This window comes from Rhamphochromis longiceps, linkage group LG19, assembly GCF_057381845.1.
Source record: "Rhamphochromis longiceps isolate RC_006_pf linkage group LG19, R_longiceps_female_GT1.1, whole genome shotgun sequence".
Lineage (NCBI taxonomy): Eukaryota > Metazoa > Chordata > Actinopteri > Cichliformes > Cichlidae > Rhamphochromis > Rhamphochromis longiceps.
In genome coordinates, this window is record NC_140575.1 from 31,495,747 (window position 1) to 31,515,318 (window position 19,572).

The window sequence follows — 19,572 nt, forward strand, 5'->3', positions numbered from 1 at the left end:
GCTACCCACCGAATTCCGAAGGAGGGCTAAGGTTGACCAGATAGGCAAAATTAACTTAAATTAGAGCCTCTAAAAACCTAGTTAGCTCGAAACAGCTGTACAAGCATACAGAGGTACATAGGAAGCATCTGTTTCCGAAACTGAGCACTGAGGTGTCTTACCTTTTTTTTTTTTTTTTGGGGGGGGGGGGGGGGGGGGGGTATAGGAATTCACAGTCTTAAAATAAAAAATATATAAAAAAACAGTATGAATAAAATGTGTTATCTTTTTTATACAAGACCTAAAAGAAAAAGTGGGTGAATCAGCTGTAAGTTTTGTTTTTCTTCGTAGCACAGCAGAGCCCCCCCCCCTCTCTACTCCCTCCCCCCCGCGTTTGATTCACATTTGACCCCGCTCGCCGGGTCCTGCTGCCTGCCGGTGGAGGTGTTTGGTTTTGCCACAGGGCGCGCGCCGGAGGAGGAGTGGATAGTGCGGCTGCCGTTGTGTGACAGTTAAACGCGGCGCTCAGACACACAGAGCCACACTACCACCACCAACACCACTACAACCTGGAGACACCACCTCTACAGTGCGCGGTGCTCAGCCCGGGGATGTGACATGACTTGTCCGAGTAAGGTACACGGCACGTTCATCAACCGTATTTATCTTCCAATTACACATCCAACACACGTGATTTTAAGAGTTTGATTTAATAGGTTTAAAATTTTTATACTAGTTTACTTATCTTTTAGCTTGAATAACGTCAGCGTGCGGGCAGTTTAGCTCTTACTATTAAAGCATGCGCAGTGCACGTGCAACACCACCTTTTTCACTGGTCATATAAATCATATCAATTACGATATTTACGTGATTAATTCTGTATGCCTGTCATAGGGTAAAAACTAGTGAGGCCTATTATCAGGTTTAGTTTCCGAGGAAGGAAAAAATACGACTTTATAGCAGTCTTTTTAAGGACATTAAGTTGTTTTAAAGCTTTTCTGCTCATTATCCCACACTTGTTTACATAAACAGACTTTAATATCATTTGTTTTTTAATAATAAAATTAACTTGACATTTAGAGAGTTAATGCCATACTTGTTGAAGCACACTGATTCTTCAGGTTGCCTCAGTGTTGTCAGAACTTTGTAATTTGCTTTCAGTGCTATTAGTGTATGTGTGTTTGTGTGTGGCGTTTTATGACACAAACAGGTGTAATTTTGTCAGTGTCGAGACTTTCAATGCAAATAGTACCAAGTCTTTAATGGTTGTGTAGAGGTTCTTTGCCTTTCTCACCTGAAGTGACTTTCAACACACCTTAATTACTGTTTTACTTGCATACATGTAGTACATGTGAACCAACAAACAGGCAGGTGTGAGGTGAGCAGGCTTGAAGAATGCAAACAGGAATCTCAATTTAAAAAACAAAAAAGAACCCGAAAAAGGGAAAAGAAAAATTTTAGTCTCTCAACTTCAGCCCCGTTCAAGTGTGATTGAGTGTTTGCCTACAACAGGTCTATTATTTATTTGAATCAGATCCCTTTCTGTCAAACAGCTGCCACAAGCTGTGATTTTTTTTTTTTTCATAACAGAGCTGATAAGAAGCAGCGATAACAGCAGCATGGCTTTCATGGCTCACACTGCATGACAAAAGTATGTATGATGTCAAGTCCCGGGAGGCCTATAGGAAATATGCAGAAATGTGATTCGTCAAATGACGGCAGTTATCACTGTTAAAAAGTTAGAAACCAGTCTGTCATGAGACTGTTTGGTAATAATATGATCTCCTAACATCACTGCTACTGTAACGTATGCCCTGTTCAGCGCATTTAACACAAAACAATAATTTTTTTGTAGCTGTTGCACTATTTAAAAATATTTTACATCATTTACCAGACAACTTGAACAACAACCAACAACCTGAAATTGGCTGAATCTATACCCATGCCTTGTCTTCCTTATTATTCAATATTCAGCTCGTATTGAAGCCCAAGAACTGTAATTTTGATTTTATTCCTGAATTAGGTAAATTAAACTGACAGGTGTTTGATTTGGCATCGACCTTGATTGGATTTTCATTTATTTAGTCATTTTGTTTTGTCACAAAAAAGGGAGCAGATGCTGTGTGATGTGATGCCACCTTAGAGGCACCATTGCTGCACATCAATAGGCCTGTGATGATCAATAGGGATTGCGTGATGTTTTTGCATTGATTATAGAAACGTGAGCCGATGAATGGAACCGGATTCCTCTCCGGGGGGGAGGGGGGGGGTGTTGTGCTGTTCCTGTTCGGAAGAGGAAACTGGAGAGCTGCAAAACGACACAACACACCCTTTTTTGCATGAATCTGTCGCTAGATCACTCCTCCTCGCTTCCTCACTCACTCAAACTTTACTTTTTTATTGAAGAGTCTGAAGGCTCTTATCAGCCGCCTTGTGAGGTTTTTTTTTTTTTTGTGAAATGGGCAAGCTGCTGTTTCTTCTCAGTTCAATTCGACCAAGTGCCAAGATACCATGGTAAGCTCTGTTCTTATAATGTGGGGATACAGTAACATGGAGACCCTCACTGACTGTGAAATGGTATCTGCATTCTCTGCATTCTTACTGAGCTTGATCAACAGCGAAGCACAGGCGCTTATAAAGCTGGGGTTAGAAGAGACAGAGCTGGATTTTCTGCTGCTTTAGAAGATGATGGGCTTCGAGAATATGAGTTATGGCTTGAGATCATCTCTCACAGGTGGTGAAAGGTTCACAATGGTCCCTCACATGTAACACCCGCGAATGGAGCTAATGACACCGCTCAATAAATACATTTACTGTCCTCAGCGCGGTTTGAAAGCTATTGCTTTTTGAAAGCGAAGTGCTGCGGATGCACTCGACTGCCCGCTGGAACTTCTATAGTGTTGCTCTCGGCTGGCGTCAGATCTGACTTTATCATGTGTTGTGTAACAGTGCAGGTATCATTTTGATCTTAAAAAAACTTGAAGTGTGTGACAGCAGGCTTAGTACTGCCGTGCAGTCATATCTCTGAGGTGTGTGTGTTGCTTGGTTAAGTTCAGTGTTCATGTGTGGTTGCTTTATGACACCACTTCAAATTAACCCCAGCACGGTTGGATATAACACAGAAAACTAAAGAGATACAGCAGGTAAAATGTCACATTTAAAGAGACCTTGCTTTATATTGTTAAAAAAACCACTCAATTCAGAACAGCAAGTATTGAAACTCTGATTTATTTTTGCTTTATGAACACTAGGAGCTTCCCCTGATACTTAAAACCCCTTACTTCTCTTTATCATCTTATTTATTTAACTTTCTAGCACCCATCTCTGTCATATCATGAGATGGAAACTTTGTGTGTTGACCGCTAGATCGCTGTTGTTCATGCGATAGCTTGTTTTGTCTATGTCCGTGTGAGCCATGCGTGTTGTGCATAGCGGAGAGTGTGAGCGAGCGTTTGGATCCCTCCTCCCCCAGTGCACCGCCGGCCCCCTCTGTCGCTTTAAGTCCTGCCCCTCAGAGCCAGCCAACAGCAGCTGTTCCATATTCATCAAGCCCTTGAGTCTTAAAGAGCCCTATCCCGACCATGGAAAGAGTCATTCCTCTTGCTCGCACTCTCATGCTCTCTCCATCTTAGCGCTCATCCCGCTGCTGCCTGCGCTTCTCTGTCTCTCTCACTCTCTCTCTAGCTTTCTCTCACCCCCCCCACCCCACCCCCTTTTTACCTCTCCTGTCGATCTGTCCCTCCCCCCTTCACTCTCTCTCTTTCCCTCTCTGCCTCTCACACATACACTCAGACACACTCTTTCTCTCTCTCCCACTCATATATACATAAACACACGCGCATACACAACACACATGCTCAGGCACACACACGCCCACTCAATCCATCAGAGTCCAGCATACCTGTGCAGGCTGGGGGGAAGCGGTGCTGGAGGGGGTTTTCGGCAGCGTTGTCTCTGAGGGTGCTTTGCTATCATTTGGGAAAGAAGCGGGTCTCAATTGTTTTCTCTTTCCTCTTCCTCTCATTCCTGGAATGCTAAAACTGGACTGATGGACATTTCAGAACTTTGTCTTCCAGACCCTCTCAGCTATCATAACCAGTAGGTGCACTTGTTTCTCTGTTTTCCCCCTTTTATTTCTTTTTTAACCTCTGCCGTTGATCCCTTTGCTTTTTCCTGTATTTTCCTTTCATTTTTCTTCTATTTAAAAAAATATAATCTGCTCTTTACCTACTCTTCTTTTACTTTTCTACTAGTCGAGGCGCTGAACTTTTAACTTTCTAATTCCTGGCTGTTCTTTTTGTATAGCCTCTTAACGCCAACTCAAACTCCTTACCTGCACTTTTTTTCCCGTTCGTTGTTTTGAGGGATTTTAAATATCGTTGGACTTGACAGGATTGAGCAGCAGAGCAGGTGCAACTGTGTAAATGCGTGTATGGGTGTGTGGCACATCATGATGTATGTTTTATAAATATCTTTCAGAGCATGGCTGATTGATTTAACTTGGCCCTTTGAAGCAGTGTGTGTGTGTGTGTGTGTGTGTGCGTGTGTGTGTTTTCCTTTTTTCTTTCCTTTTTTTTTACTCTATAGAATTTGGGGGGTGCCTGTCCAGTTTGGTTAGGAGCTTGTTTGCTGATGGCTTTGTCCCTAGATCCGGCCACCCAGGCAGACTGAGAATGATATTATAAAGAGGAGAGATTAACGTGAATCCGTAGAACTGGAGAGGATAAATTACACGCTGTAATATATATTTGTAGCCAGGCAAGACGAATGAAAGGACCCTGTAACCTCAGTCAGGCGGCAGGTCTGTCCCAGTCAGCGGCGTGCCGGGCAAGCTGCTGTCTCGACAGCTCCTGGCTGCTGGGACAGTCTGGGCTTACAGTGCCTTCACCAAACTTTTTAAATCAACCAGTATCTTACATTTAAAACAAAACAAATTACCTTTAGTTAAGGTATTTTTTGTATCACCAGTTTTCTTTGTAATTATTATTATTCTTTTTTAGAAGCAGTTTTATCATTATGGTACAAATATATCTAACAACAACCAATAACAGATATAGTATGAAAACCAGCCTCTAAGACATTTGGCTGTTCTAAAGTTTTTTGTTATGAATTTAAGCAGGTTATAAATCATATATTTTGTAAATGATAATAATTATAAGGGTTATTATGTAGAAGTTTAAAGAAATTTCAGGAGCTTTTCCCAAATTAGACAGTGTTTTATAATAATTTAATATTTTTGGTAAATAATTTTTTCTTGTTAGTGTTGTTCTCATATTATTCAGTTTTACCATAAATAAGATATTTAGTTTTTTTTAATTAATTAGATTTTAAAAAATGTGAAAATCATTAACAGAAAACAGTTAGAGCTCAATTCTCTTAGTGTTTCTTACTTTTTTGACTTTTTTAGTTTGAGCTTTAATCACTGGAAATTCAAAGTTCTTCTAGGATACTTATGAATAATAAGGAATAAATGGAATCATCTCTGTTTTTTTCCCTTAAGATGTATTTTGTGTAGTTTCATTCTTTGATACATCTTAAAATTAAATTAAACAAACCCTAAAAAAGTGAACATTTCTATTGCATGTCAGGTACGATGGGCTCAAGTCATAATGTCTTTTTTGTATTCTTTTGTCTGTATTTCCTAATTAGGAAAAGAAAACCACTGCAATTTTTATTTCTTTTAGAAGAGCTTTACATATTTACACCAGTATGTAATCACATATTTAAGTTTTCATTTTTTAATGGACTCATTAATGGTTTCCTGTAAAATCCAGTTTTCAGCAGAAATTGAACTATATGAATTGCACAAGGTGAAACATTAAACATTTAAATTTTAGGACAGTTTCAATTATGTCGAAAAGTAATTGCTTAGTAAGTCTTTTAGTTTAAATCAGTTTGATCTTTCAGGTGTCAGAATTCAGATTTTTTTCATTGTATTTCTTAAAGAAATTACACATAATCTAGTATTTGTTTTTCCATTTTTCAGGTGTGAAAGACGAAGTTTATGTAGCTGTGCTGGGATATTTTTTAGTAATACTTAAAGAGTGAAGTATATTTATGTTTGTTTATTATCAGAGATGTAGTTATGTTGTGCTGATTTAAAATCTGTCTAAAATAATAGGAAACATTAAATATAATTTAGTGATTATGCTGAATATAAATAATTATATTTGTACTTGACGGTGAGCAGAAAATCTACTCTTTCAAAGCTCAGTTGTGAACAGGTGTTTAACATATTAGTAACTGTTTACATTTCTTTTGAAATGGCAATCAGTAAACCTAAAATATCTTAATGAAGGAATGCTCAGCAGTAATGTGAACGTATATCAATCCCCCAAAACAGTTAATTTGTGGGCTCTTTTCAGCACATGCTTGTGTGCTGCTGGTAATTTTGGCTCAGCAGTAGCTCTCTGCTAATTATGCACTGGTATTTGCAGCCTCTTACTGAGCGCTGGATGCGGCCGCGATGCTTAAGTGAGAGGATTAGTAGAACGTATGTGCTCTATGTTATTAGCACAACAGTGTAGTGCCGTATCACTGTAGTACCTATACTGAACCGAAGGCATCAATACTGCCTGGGAATTAGCTGGAAGGAGAGTTTTTATCTTTTAAACAGAGAGATGCTTCTCTTGTTTCTTTAATGTTGGAAATCAATTGAAAAGAAACGTCGACGTTATTGCAACTTGTTCTAATAATGTTTTATGTTCCCATTACATTCGCCCCGTTTTACAGTTTTGCTTCAGTTGTTTAAATCCAAGTGTTTTTTATCGTGTAGTGGAATTAGATTCTCTGCACTCACTTGTGTTGCACTGGCTGTTGCACTCTCTTTAGAAACCAGCTCTGGTTGAGGATTGCAAGTGTAAGTTTTTCAGTGCTTGTTAGAAAACACAACATTTGAGTGGCAGCGAATTGAGATGTGACTTCTCTCTGCTTCTAAATGTTCCATCAACACCCAGGCTTCCCTTAAGCCCTGGCAGAGGCACTGCAATAAACTAACTAGGCTATCCAATTTCCCTTCATGAAATAAGAGCTTTTTAATGTATTTTCAGAGAAGCAGAAAGAAGTTAACACACAGTGATGAATTAGATTTCAATTTATTTGACTTCATTCCCAGCTTGCTGCATTAAAGCCTGCAAACACCCATCTCTAGCAGTCCGTCCACTTGATTCTTATTAGGTTTCAGAAAACAAGGCGAGGGAATTGCATTAGTGTATCTTAAGTTAAAAGCTCCTTGCTCTTTGACCAAGTGTTTCATTGTTATAGGGTTAATCAGATTTTTGCTGTCTTCATGGAGATGCTATCACAGGCTAGAGGCAGTGGTGGGTAACCAAAGCAGCCGTGCACAGACGCTATCCAGATGGGATCAGCTTACGGTAATTTGGTTTCAGAATACATTACCAGAAGAAGCTCCTGGCCGAGAATTGCCACCCCGCTATGAGCCAGGAGCCGGTGGCCTCTGTAGCTGCAGCATGGAGCCCAGGCAACCCACCTGTCCTGCTCTTACTTTCCTCATCTCCCAGAGCAAATGTTAGGAGGTTTTTTGGGATGTGTGCCTTTTAAAGAGAAACCTAATGTGCTTAAGCTCAGATTTTTGCCAAATTCTAAATACTTCTTCCTTGTACCAACAGGGCTTTGTTGTCCAATTCATTAGAGAGATTCCTGAGTCCACTGGCCACGCTGGAGCCCTCTCATTTCTGGTATCTAGTATCATTACTTTCACTGTAAATATGTCACTCAGCTCAAGCTGAGCGGGGGGAGCATGTTGTCTCTCTCCAGGCCAAATGGTGATGCAGAGTGTGTTGGCAATGTCTAGATAGTTTCAATTCTCTAGCTTCAGAGGTATTTGGGTTCATAGTTGTTAGTGCTGAGGCTGGCTTTTAAGGAGCTGCCAAATCAAGCACCTTCTTGTGTTGCTTTATTTCCCAGGTCATTAACTGATAAAATAAAAGGACAAGAGAAGGTTTCAGGATCCAGGCTGGTTCTTTTTTCTGTATTTCTTTACTCTAAAACTTACTAAAGACCAGATTCTGAATGTTTCTTTTTAGTATTGGTCAGTTTTGGAAGATCATGCTTTCATAATAACATGCTCTCTCTTGAGAGCCTATTTGATGTTTGGCCTTTAGATCTCTTCATGATTACTTACAATACCTCTTTGGCTATTTTATAACATCCACCTGCACAGATATCACCAAATGTCACTGCATGCGTCCCTCCTGATTTCTCATCCATGGTAACCTTGGACACCTCCACCGCAGTGTGAGAATCTGTTTAAAAATAACCAGGCCCATTAGTCTAGAAGGATAATGCTAGCCTATGTGGGCTCTCATGCCCTTGTGGCAGCAGAGTGCTATCACTGACACAGTGCGTCAGCACTTCTTCCTGTTGCTCCAACACTGAAGGGCTCCTCTTCATTTACACACATCCATGCATGCATGCATCCTCACACACACACATACATACAGTCACATACACACACCTACAATAGAAAGCGGAAATTGGGAAATACACCACGGTCAAGAAAAGAGCCGTTAGCATGAGCTGTTGAGTGTTGCATTACAAGAAAACACCACACGGTGAAGATTAAAAGCAAAATCAGCCGTGATTACAAAGTTTAACATTTTTTGTGCAAACATTTTGCTTTCTATTTGATTGCAGTCACATTGTGCGACTCCAGGTTCAGTAATTCACACTTAGTTAAAAAATGACATGACGTAAGGTGGGTAACGATATGGGTGTTTATCATTGAAGGCTATTAGTATTGAGCGGTCAGTTGTTTGAAGGTTATGTTTCGGAGCAGTAATTGAAATGCAAAATAACATTAAGATCGATGCTTAGCTTTGTTTATTTATGAAATCAATATTGGAAGCGTCCATCACTGAAGCAGCTCTGATTCCTACTGACAGCTTCACCAGGTCTTCTATGCATGGTCTGCGTGAGCCTTCCACCCATTACAGCTTTTAGAGGAATAACGTTTTTTTTGTCATCGCTTTTTGGAGAGCTGTTCGAATGTTTCAGGTTCATGTGCTGAAACACGCAGAGCACAGCCTTAAAGAAAGCTGTAGGGCTCAGCTTCATGAACTGCTGAAATTGTTAAACTGAAAACATGCTGCGTGTACAGAGGCTGTCTTACGGGTGTGTCTACGAGAGAGAGAGAGAGAGAGAGAGAGAGAGAGCACTACTATTGCTTATCCCAGATTTGCCCTGGGCAATTAGATGTAACCAATAATCACCCAGTAACAGAACAGTGTGCAAAACGCCGGTCAGTGTCTCTGTGCTTCCATATTTGGACCCTGCTATTAGAAAAATAAAAGCAACTTTTGTTTGAGATTTTAATTCATGTAAAAAATAAATAAATTAAAAAGCAGCGCAAAAATATTTGAATGTCTTTGTCAAATAAGAGTTAGTGAAAGTCTTAAATGTAAGAACATTTTACACATTTACTTCTGAGTCTTTGGTGTTGTTTAGACTTCAGTTTTTTAAATGTGGAGTCATTATAAATGATAAATACAGTATACTGTATAAATCAGAACAAGCTTCTAATTTTTGTGCTCGGTTTCCAAATAACCAAATTCTTGTCTGCTCTCCAAACTTTTCAGTGACACAAATATGGAAGCAAAGGGAAAATTAAATTATAACTCAATCTGAAAATCAGGCTGTTTACCCTTACTGTCATCAAGGGCAGTTTTTATTAGAGGTTAACATTTTTTTACAACTTTTCTTGTCATATAATAATTAAATCTGATAACTGACAGATTTGTTAGTGTAAAAGTGTGTGTGTGTATTCCTCTGCATCTGCCTTCAGTTTATACGACCGTGTGCTTATATGAGTATTTGCCTGTTGGTCACAAAACATGTGCACATTAAAACGTCACCTTAAGAGACCGCCCTTGCATCCTTAAGTACAATCAAACGTTCACACACTGAGTGGCTGCTTGTCGAAATGTTGAGAGGCCCCCTCTCCCACTACATCCTGTGACGCGAGACGTTGGTAAAAACCGCGTCGCACGTTTAGATGTCAACCCCCCCACCTCCCCACCCCTGAAGGAGATGCATTAATTCAGGAAATATCCCCAAAGTTTAATTATTCCTGAATGGTGTGGTGGTGGACACAACCATATAAATCAGTTAGGCCCACCCGCCTTTTTATTACCAGCACTATTTATGGAGAATGTGTGGCAGCTGGTAGAGATGAGCCTGTAAAAAGCTAGAGGCTATTGCTGTGACTGTGTCGACTGCTGTGGCGTGTGACAGTCATAACAATGGTGTTTCTGAGTAACAGCAATTCGTTTTGGAGTCGTCTGAATTGTGTGCCTCGAACAACGCTTTAAACGCGAGGAATCAAGTTACATCTTTAACTCACAGATGTCGTATCGCGCGCCGCGCTGTGATTGCTCACTGACCGTGAGCCTCTGCAAACGCCGTCACGTCTGAAACACCTGATAAACCTCCGATTTTTGACCTGTTAATTTTGCTCTAACATTTGTGTATGTACGCGTGTGTGTGTGTGTGTCTGTTTATATTTGTGTCCTCTTCTGATAAAGGGGATAATTTGTGGTGGAGGCAGGATTGGCTCTTTGTTTTAGGCAGGTAGTTTCCTCCTAAACAAGGACGGCCTATCAGAAGAAGATTAATGAAGTAATTTCATGCATGGCTCTATGCCTCCGTCCCCCTCTACGCACAGTGACTGTGTCTAAACCTGTGATTTACATTGCACTGTGTTAAATAGCCTTAACCCTTTATAAAAATATTTCTTTCTGTTTGTGACACACACAGGCACACACACACTTAGACACACAAACAATAAAAAAAATCATCCAGCACAGCTTGCAACTTTCTGTGAAAATTAGCCTTGTGGATCTGTTTTCTCTCTTGGTTTGCTCCACAAATATCTCTGAATGCTCTCTGAACTGCAATGCATGACTTTTAGTTATGCGCAAACTTTTTTCTTTTCTTCATTATTCAAATTTTATAATCCCACCTCCCTCCTCATGGAGCGTGCTGTGGTTGATATCTGTTGGCTTTTTACTGGATTTGTTGCAGTTAAGCAAAACTTTAGCAGTCGGCTTTTATCGTGCAAAACTGAACGTGCAGTTTTTTTAAGAAAAAGTGTTAAAGTTCAGATTGTATTGAATCACACTGTTCATGAGGATTTGCATAATATATCACTATAATGCATTCCTGAGAATAATACATTATCTTTACAATTTTAGAAAAAACGACTCGTTGTTAGTGCATTTATTTGCACCGTGCTCTTATTTGAGTTTTACAGCCAAATTTAATTAAGCAGTTTTAATAAATGTTCACATTTTTAAAACCATCACATGACAAAGAAACGGTTTAGTTAAACCGTCTGTAGTAAAGGGGAGAAACCTCCATGTCACAGTATCGCAGGAGAACGTACTGTGATATTGTTGCCTGTGTATCGGTAACATATCACACAACACAGGGTTGTGTCCGATGTCATCACCTAACCCCAAGTTTTCTAGGCCCCAAGGCTAATTTATTTATTTTTTTTTGCCATGCACCATAATTACTTTTTGTAGTTATCAAGAGCCATTGTAAATTCATGTTGCTAAATTATACCATGACTGTGCCACATAATGGATGTAATGAAAAGTAATCTTTGGTAACGGCACGGCAGGCCGGAATTATCCCTGAACTTCCTTTTTTACATACAGCGTGATGAGCTGTCCAACTCTGCAGAGAGCCGTTCCCACTGGTTCTGCATAGAAGATTGTTAACTCCTTGCTTTCTGTCGTAAGAAGTTTAGACGGCGGTTACTTCCCCCCCCGACCCCCCCCACCCACACTTCCACTGACAGAAGCTCTGTCATTAGCCGGTTGCTTCCCTCAACATCCTGAACTCAGCCCCTTATAAGAACAAGATCTGCCCAGAGCGGCCCAGACAGTTTACGTCAGACAAACAGCAGCGCCTGTGTCACGAGAGGCCCTCTCTCTTCTGCCAGCAGCGTCTCTAGAACAGGAAGGAGCGGGAGGGGCGATCGATAGATGTGATCTGCTTCTTGGTCGACTCTATCTTGTGGTGCTGCTGGAGCGTGGGGCTCATGTTGTCGTAGTGGAGTGAGCTCATGGCTTTATAAAGACTACAGTAACATCGCTGTGAAGCAGCTAAATATAATCCTTTGCTAGAGCACCACGGAGCAGCAGCAGCGCAGTCCCTGAGAAGTGGTAACCCTGCCCTGGCCCCTGTAGCCTCCTGACTATCGATCTGGGACCCTCACTCCCCATCACAACAGTAAACACTCTCTTCTCTGTTTCTTCTAATGTAGCCCCTCACTCACTCTCTCTTTTCCTGTTTTTTTTTCCCTCCGCTTTCCTTTTGTTTGCCTCCATAGATCTGCAAATCATAAATCTCTGTCAGCGTCTTCTGAGTGTCTGGCACATCCGTTAATAAAGATGCCCCTCCCCTCTCCTCAGGTCCACCCCCTCCTCTCAGTCCTCTCCCTGTCTCCCTGCTAGAGCAGGACTAATGAATGAGAAACTCCAAAATCAGGGGCCTCTTCCTCATAGATTAGAATGGGTCCCTGTGGAGTGCCGGTCTTGCCTCCAACCAAACCACCGCCGTCAGCCACACGACACACCGCCAACCCCCAAATTTCCATCTTTCATATTCTGTCTGCAGTGCAAATACACACTCGCATATGAGCGCATAAACCAATCTAACAGACACACACACTTATGCTCATTGCCCCAAGAGTCTTTTGGCCCTTATTCCCCTGGTGGTCATTAACCTGGAGCCAGTTAGACAGAGAGAGGCACACTCCATATTTCAGCTAAGTGTGTTTTGGAATCTCCATTCCCTTCCTTTCTCCCAGGGGCCAAACCAACCCCTCCTTGAGCCTCGGTCCTTTTTCATTTACATTTTCCCCCGTGTGAATGTGCGGCGAGCACCCTTGGTGGCTTTCAAGCCTCTGTGCGTATTTCTGTGACTTTTGTGGGGCCGTGTAGATTTTGACCATGATTTTCGCTTTTACAAAAAAATGAGTCCCTGGCTCTGTGTGTGTGTTGGAGCGGTAAAAGGTGGCAGTGGCCCCTGGAGGAGAGGTCAGCGTGGCAGCTGCCAGCGGGTTCTTGGCTGTGCTGAGGAGGCTGCGCTGGGCTGCAAGGGGGTCTGTCAGGAGCTAATTGAGTTCGTCCTACCACCGCTGACTCTGGGGCCAGTGGCTTATCAGGCCACATCGCCTGAGGCCCACGAGACAGATCTGCCCCTACTGGGGCATCTGATATCACCATCGCCCTGCCTTGAGATGTCAACCCCCACCGCCTACCCGTTCTTCCCCTTCGCTTGTGCAGTCTGATCAGGTAGCAGGAGTGTGACACTCTAAGATGAGGTGAGCAAATGTTATAAAAATTGTGTTTTTTGGCATCTGGCGGCCTTGAGAGTGAAAAGGACATGAGGAATGTACTCGCTGCTTGAGTTGAGTCTCTAGCGCAGGGTTGTACTCTGTGCTTGGGATTTATACATGAAACAGGGAGAGCGTGGCAGTCACACAGAGAAAAATGGAAGATGTCACTATCCTCCTGAAGAGAGCTGCTAGCTCTCAGCAGGCATACTTACAAATTGGCTCAATTAGATCCTGAATGTTCTCCGTTCTCATAACAGTGTCATCCAATGTTCAGAATTTCGCTCGCAGGCAAAGGGAAAGAGTGGAGATGTTAGGAAAGAGCGCTCCGTGGCTCTCCTCTCGGAAATCGCGGAACGGTGAGTGTGATACGAGCTGCCACATCATTAGGCCGGCTAATCCCAGTCACAGCAGCACTGGTGGAATGATATTAGGGATCTGAAATGCCGTTAGGAGGGCCAGGTGGAATCAGATTAAAACCAAACTGCGCAGTGTGCGTTTGCGGGCCCATAACCTACTACTCAGCATGAATTTTGATCGGTACAAAGGGAACAAAAGGAGGAGGAACAGAGGGAGAAAATGGGAGAGGGGGAGATACTGTGTCTTAGATGAGTGCTGCTCCTTTAGGCAGCCAGGCAGCAGATTTTGAAAAAAAAAGAGAGAGAGAAAAAAGCTCTTACCTTGAGGAAGGAAGAAAGAACTATAGATTTTACAGCATCAAGTCTCAGTTCAACACACCCTTTCCTGTCTGCTCTGTCTGTGGCACACAAGCTAATTAGCACCTGCCCCACATATTGAATTATTTATCGGGACTATTGCTGCTGTCAAACAATTTAATGTTCATAATTCATTTTCCCGTACAGTTGTATTTATAGATTTAAATTGGCCCTGTCCCACTAGAGATTACCAATATTTATAGAAATATTTTCGACTGTTTGATTAATACGCCAGGTTCTCATGGTTAGTATTCCCTCAGTATCATTAATCAATATATGCAGGCTTGTTAAAAACATAAGCATAGCAGTGATATAATGTGTCATAGCGGTGTGAGTTAAGGGGATTCTAGCCAGCACATTCATTATAAATGACCACATTGAGCTGGAGGGGAAACAGTTAAGACACTTATGCAATTATGCTAAGTGTCACCCTCGAGGTGGCCTTTGAACTTGGGTTAAGCTTACTCTGAATTTCTGAAATAAAAGCTAAATGGAGCCATCTTGTGCTCCTATGTTTTAATATATAGCCTTTAATAAGCCAAGTGCAGGTGCCCTGTCGCGCAGGTGCACATATCCATCCTGAAACGGAGAACATAAAGCAGATGAACACAGAGCGTGCATTAATTTATGGGTATGTAATCTGCATTCGTTATTAAGAGCGGCGAGATCTATTTTAGAAAGGCATGAACATGATTCACTTTTTTTTCTGCAAACCATTTAAGAGTAGAGGTAGGTAATTTAAAAAAAAACGGTAATTCTTAACAACCACCCGTTATACAGTTATTGCATGAATTGGTTAAATTGAGAGTAAGTGAAAGAAAGAGGAAATAAAGCATGTATTGGATTGCTTTTTGCGAAACAGGATGGCGGCTGTGTGTCAGTTTTATATTTTGAGAGGTTTTATATCACAAGAAGGATTCCAGGAGAGCTCGGGCAAAGAGCTTATTCCACAAGGTCAACGGTTTTAACAGGGGACGTTTTTTTTATTTTTATTATTTATTTTAGCAGTTAACCTTTTTGTGAATTTCCAGAAGTGCTAGGCACCTGGAGCTCCAATGAATATACATGACAGCAGGGAGGGGAAACCCGGGAATGAGATTTAATTTGACACGCTGACCCCCATCTCCACGGGCCCTGGAATCCAGGGTGAGAAAATAAGGTTGACCCACTGACCCCTGGGCTTGAACCCCTCCATCACCCATCTTCACAATTAAATCAGCCTCAGAGAGCGAGAAGCAGTGTGGCCAACCAACGGCGGACACCACAGCATACGCTTCTCGCTTCCTGTTTCCTCTGAAGTGCTCTGAGAGCAGTCCAGTCCAAAAGATAGGAGCCCAAGTGGGAAACAGCATCTTCTCCCCGTGTTGATGGTAAACCTGACATGTCAAATATGTAAACATTACCGTTAGTTGGCAATATGCTAATGAAACTAATGTGCTAAAGCACAACTTGGGCTTTCTAGCTGCCACTCATGAGAAACCCTTGAAACTGAATTTGCATAAGCCACGCAAGGCTCAATTTTGTTAATGTAGGCAAGTGCAGGTAACCTTTCACCCCTTCAGTGGTACCCTCATGCATAGGGGTGTGTGCGTATGTTAGTGTGTGACCTCGCCTTGACCCTAAGAGGTTACTGTGTCTACACGGCATCCCCAGCAGATTGAGTTATTCATCTCCTCCACCACTTCACCTCTTCAATACACTCTATTTGCAGATGGAAAAACGAGTTGAGTGTGTCCAGGATAAGTTTTTTTCCCCCTCTTCGTTGTTCTCTTAGTGCAATTTCAAGTTAAAGGTTATAGAGCTGAACTGAAGTAGATTTATATGGGCAGGAGAGGCTTCAGAGAGGATTTTGTGGCCGCAGTCAAAAGACTGCACTTTAGTCTGCACACGTTACAGCATCAGATTGCATGTACTCCAAAATACAGTTATTAGGCAGACAGTGAAAAAGTCAATATCTTCCCATCATGTTTCCTTTTGGTTGACTGCTGACTCAAGGAGACAAGCCAAGGTCCACTGTGCTCTCTAGACTACGGAGATGCCCCCATCTTTGATGTGTGTGCACGCTCTGTGTGTGTGGGTGTGTTAAGTCTTCAGAGTGCCCTTTCTCTCCTCCTCTTATTCTCTTTCAACTACCTTTTTTTCACTGGGTTTGTGTGGCGTACGGACTTGTGCCGCCGTGTTTGGTGTGTATTTTTGCTCTGAAGCGCTTTCGCAGCTGCTGTAATGTGTGGCTAATGAAGCACTTCCCTTCCCCCTGGTTGACTGGTGTAAAGGGATTGTTAGGGCACAGTGGTGTAGACAGACAAGTTGGAAAGATTAAAAAAAACAGAGATGACTACATATTTCAATTTCAATTTTAAACGTAAGGCTGCAACCACACGAAACTTATCATCTGTCCTCTTTTCAGTTTCCTCTCCTTTGTGAAAAGGAAAATCAAACACATGTTTTTCCACTGTAAAAGCTGTGAAAGTGAGTTGTTCTGCTCTGTAGTTGTAAATAAGCAGTATGTTAGCGCTCATCTTTTCACACTCCATTCACTCCAAATTTCTCGTTAAAGGAAAGAAGCATTTCTGTTACAGTTGTTCTGAATTGCCATATAATCTAATAATTTGCTGTCTCCTGCACTTCTGTCACTTGGCTGGTTGATGAGATTCATTACTGCTCTCCGAAGACCTCTGCTAATCATCTTCATCTTCTCCACCCTCCACACCCTCTTTCCTATCAACCCTACCCCCCACCCCCTTCCAGGCTGCTGAATAGAATGGCCGCTGATGACCGGCATCTACCCTCCAGCTGTGGGTCCTACATCAAGACGGAGCCATCCAGTCCTTCCTCGGTCATCGACACGGTCAGCCACCACAGCCCCAGCGGCAACTCGGACGCCAGCGGCGGCTATGTCAGCACCATGAACAGCCACTCGAACGGCCTGGACTCTCCTCCTATGTTCACCCCCAGCGGGCTTGGGGCTGGCACCTGCCGCAAGCGCTATGACGACTGCTCCAGCACCATCATGGAGGACTCGTCCATAAAGTGCGAATACATGTTGAACTCCCTCCCCAAGAGGCTGTGCCTGGTCTGTGGAGATATAGCCTCGGGGTATCACTATGGGGTAGCCTCTTGTGAGGCCTGCAAAGCCTTTTTTAAAAGGACAATACAAGGTATTTTTCTTCTTTCACCCCGCCCGACAAACACTCAATACAAGATATTTCATCCCATGTCGCTGCATCACAGAACACCAAAACACCCTCCATACAAGACACCTTTGGCCTCACAACAGCACTGAAACATACTCAGTCCAAACACTTTCCTATGTAAAAAAAAAAAAATCACTGGAGTGTGGAAGATGCCTCATACCACAGGGGACCAGTAGCCTCCAGAAACATATCAGGCTCTGTTTTTAATTTATTCACAACTCAACAAAACAAAACAGAAAAATAAAATTCTCTTTAATGATTAACAAATAATTATGCGTTTTGAAAAGAATCTTTACAATAAAACTGAAATAAAAGAAAAAGAGGGAGACTTGAACACAGAGGAGGCAACTGTTGAGATTATGACATCATCTGTCATGGTGGGTGGAGTTTGATGGAGGCAATATCATCACTCAGAGGGCAGATTTGGTGGAGGGTGGGGGCTGTTTGTCCAGATGCCTTGGGGGGGTGCAGAGTGCATGCTTTATTATTCTTGTTCTGACTTGTGTGTGTGGGGGGGACGGGACTAGTGTGAGACTGTTCTATCTGCAAGGCATGATGTATCACAGCTTCTCATTGGAGAGGCAATGAAAGGCCCCCCACTGTGAAACTGTGCGCTCCGCTCCAGATTAATCAGGGCGACGAAGATATTGTTGAGCAGAAAAAAAAAATTTGCACAACAGGCACAGCTGCCCAGAACTAAGCTGTGCTGGCTTAGTCGTGGAATAAATTCAGTGAAAAACAAACTAGATAAAACAGATCAAATGAACCTAAGGGTTTGGTTAAGGTGAAACAAAACAATCATTTTGTCCGCTGCTTTCAGGGAATTTTTTCATCAGCAAATAATTGCGGGCATTAAATGGAGAGCAGGCTGCCTGTCTTGATGCTAGGTGTTGATTTTGGACCTTACTGCCCTATCAGCTTTAGACAGTCTATGTACCTTTTGCAGGCAAACAAAAGCATTAGGCCAAATCCTCCTGTTTACCCATGCTGCCATCAGCAATCCTGTCTATTGACAAAAGATGAACATTTTCTCTCAAGTAACATAACTGGGCTTTTGTCCCTTCACTAAAAGTACACTGACGGCGACACAATGGGACAGAAAAGAGGCATCGGGAAAGAATGAGACGTCTTAAGTGGAGCAACGGCCCAAACAATTAAGAGCAAGGTACATGGAAAGAAAAAATTGAATGCTCCTCTTTTTTCCCCCCTCGCTTTGCATTGTCAATTTGAAATCCCTCTCTTTCTCTTCTTGGAGGGCTGCCTGTAATGGAGCTAATCTGCCGTCGTTTGTCCGAGCCACAGGAGTTTTGTCAATAACAATCAGCGTTTGGAAAGTGTAATTAAGGCCGAGGCTTTTCATTAGGAAGAAGGGAGGGGGCCGTCTCCAGGGACGGGCATGCCAATTAGAAACTCAGGCACGCGTCGCCGGGTAATTTCAGGGAAAGGAGGGGAAAAAAACCCAGGACTTCTTTAGATTGGAGAGGGAGCCTGCTGCTCTTTCAGAGGAGCAGAGGAGAGGCTTAATGGCATAATAATCAGACAGGGGTCCCAGGCAGAGGATGCAGGGCTCTTTTTTTTTTTTGGGAGGGGGGGGGGGGCGGTAAAATCCTTCCGAAATGATGAAAGAAACACATGCAGGATTGCTAGAGGAAAATGGAAGCGGTAAAGAGCAGGATGTAGAGCCCTTGAAAAGAATGAGAGGGTGCCGTTGATGAGAACTGATTAATTAAAGGAATAACGAGGCAGTCAAGGGTGGAGTGTGAGACGGCCCTCTCTAATGAGAAGAAAACAAAGGAGCTGTCTTTCCCAGCCCTTTCTCACATTGTTCTATAACACTTAGGGCAAACATGTGAAGTTAATGTTAACCGTGTACACGACAATTTCTTTATCACCTTGTGCTCACCTTGTGTAACTGTGATTTAGCAACTTATTCTTGACAATGCTATTAAAACGCAGGCTTAAATTATTATTATATAAATAAAATATTATTTTCAGTGAGTGTGTGCACAAATGTGTGCGCCTGTCCTTTCAGACTGCTTCAGTTCTCTTATGGCCTGTGCTTTTTTAAGGCCACGTCCCTACCGTTTTCAACAAACACGGATGGCACATCCATCTTCTGCCACCTATTCATCCAGTTTAAAAGCCCCTTGAACTCATATGTGGAGATAGTTGCTTTAGTCAAGGCCAGACCCAAATTAAAGTCAACCTAGATCTCCATCCATCCCAGAAATACCCCTGTTCTCAATGCGCCCTAATCATACCTCCAGCCCTGCACCTCGCGCGCCCCACCAATCAAAAGCATAAATGTCTTATTGAACCG

At 42.4% G+C, this 19,572-nt stretch overlaps 1 protein-coding gene across 8 annotated transcripts in view; it reads left to right on the forward strand.

Moving 5' to 3' along the window:
• The first annotated feature begins 490 nt into the window (after positions 1-490).
• Positions 491-19,572, forward strand: part of esrrb (estrogen-related receptor beta) — a 45,063-nt gene continuing 25,981 nt past the window's right edge. The window contains exons 1-3 of one of the 8 annotated variants that reach the window (XM_085391618.1): positions 506-615; positions 7,608-7,676; positions 16,807-17,216. In XM_085391618.1, the coding sequence (XP_085247744.1) occupies positions 16,820-17,216 (397 nt within the window). In that variant the 5' untranslated portion in view covers positions 506-615; positions 7,608-7,676; positions 16,807-16,819. Of the gene's footprint in view, positions 616-3,627; positions 4,078-7,607; positions 7,677-15,660; positions 16,421-16,806; positions 17,217-19,572 lie in introns of those variants that run through there. The other 7 variants (XM_085391620.1, XM_085391615.1, XM_085391616.1 and 4 more) reach the window with 7 other exon arrangements.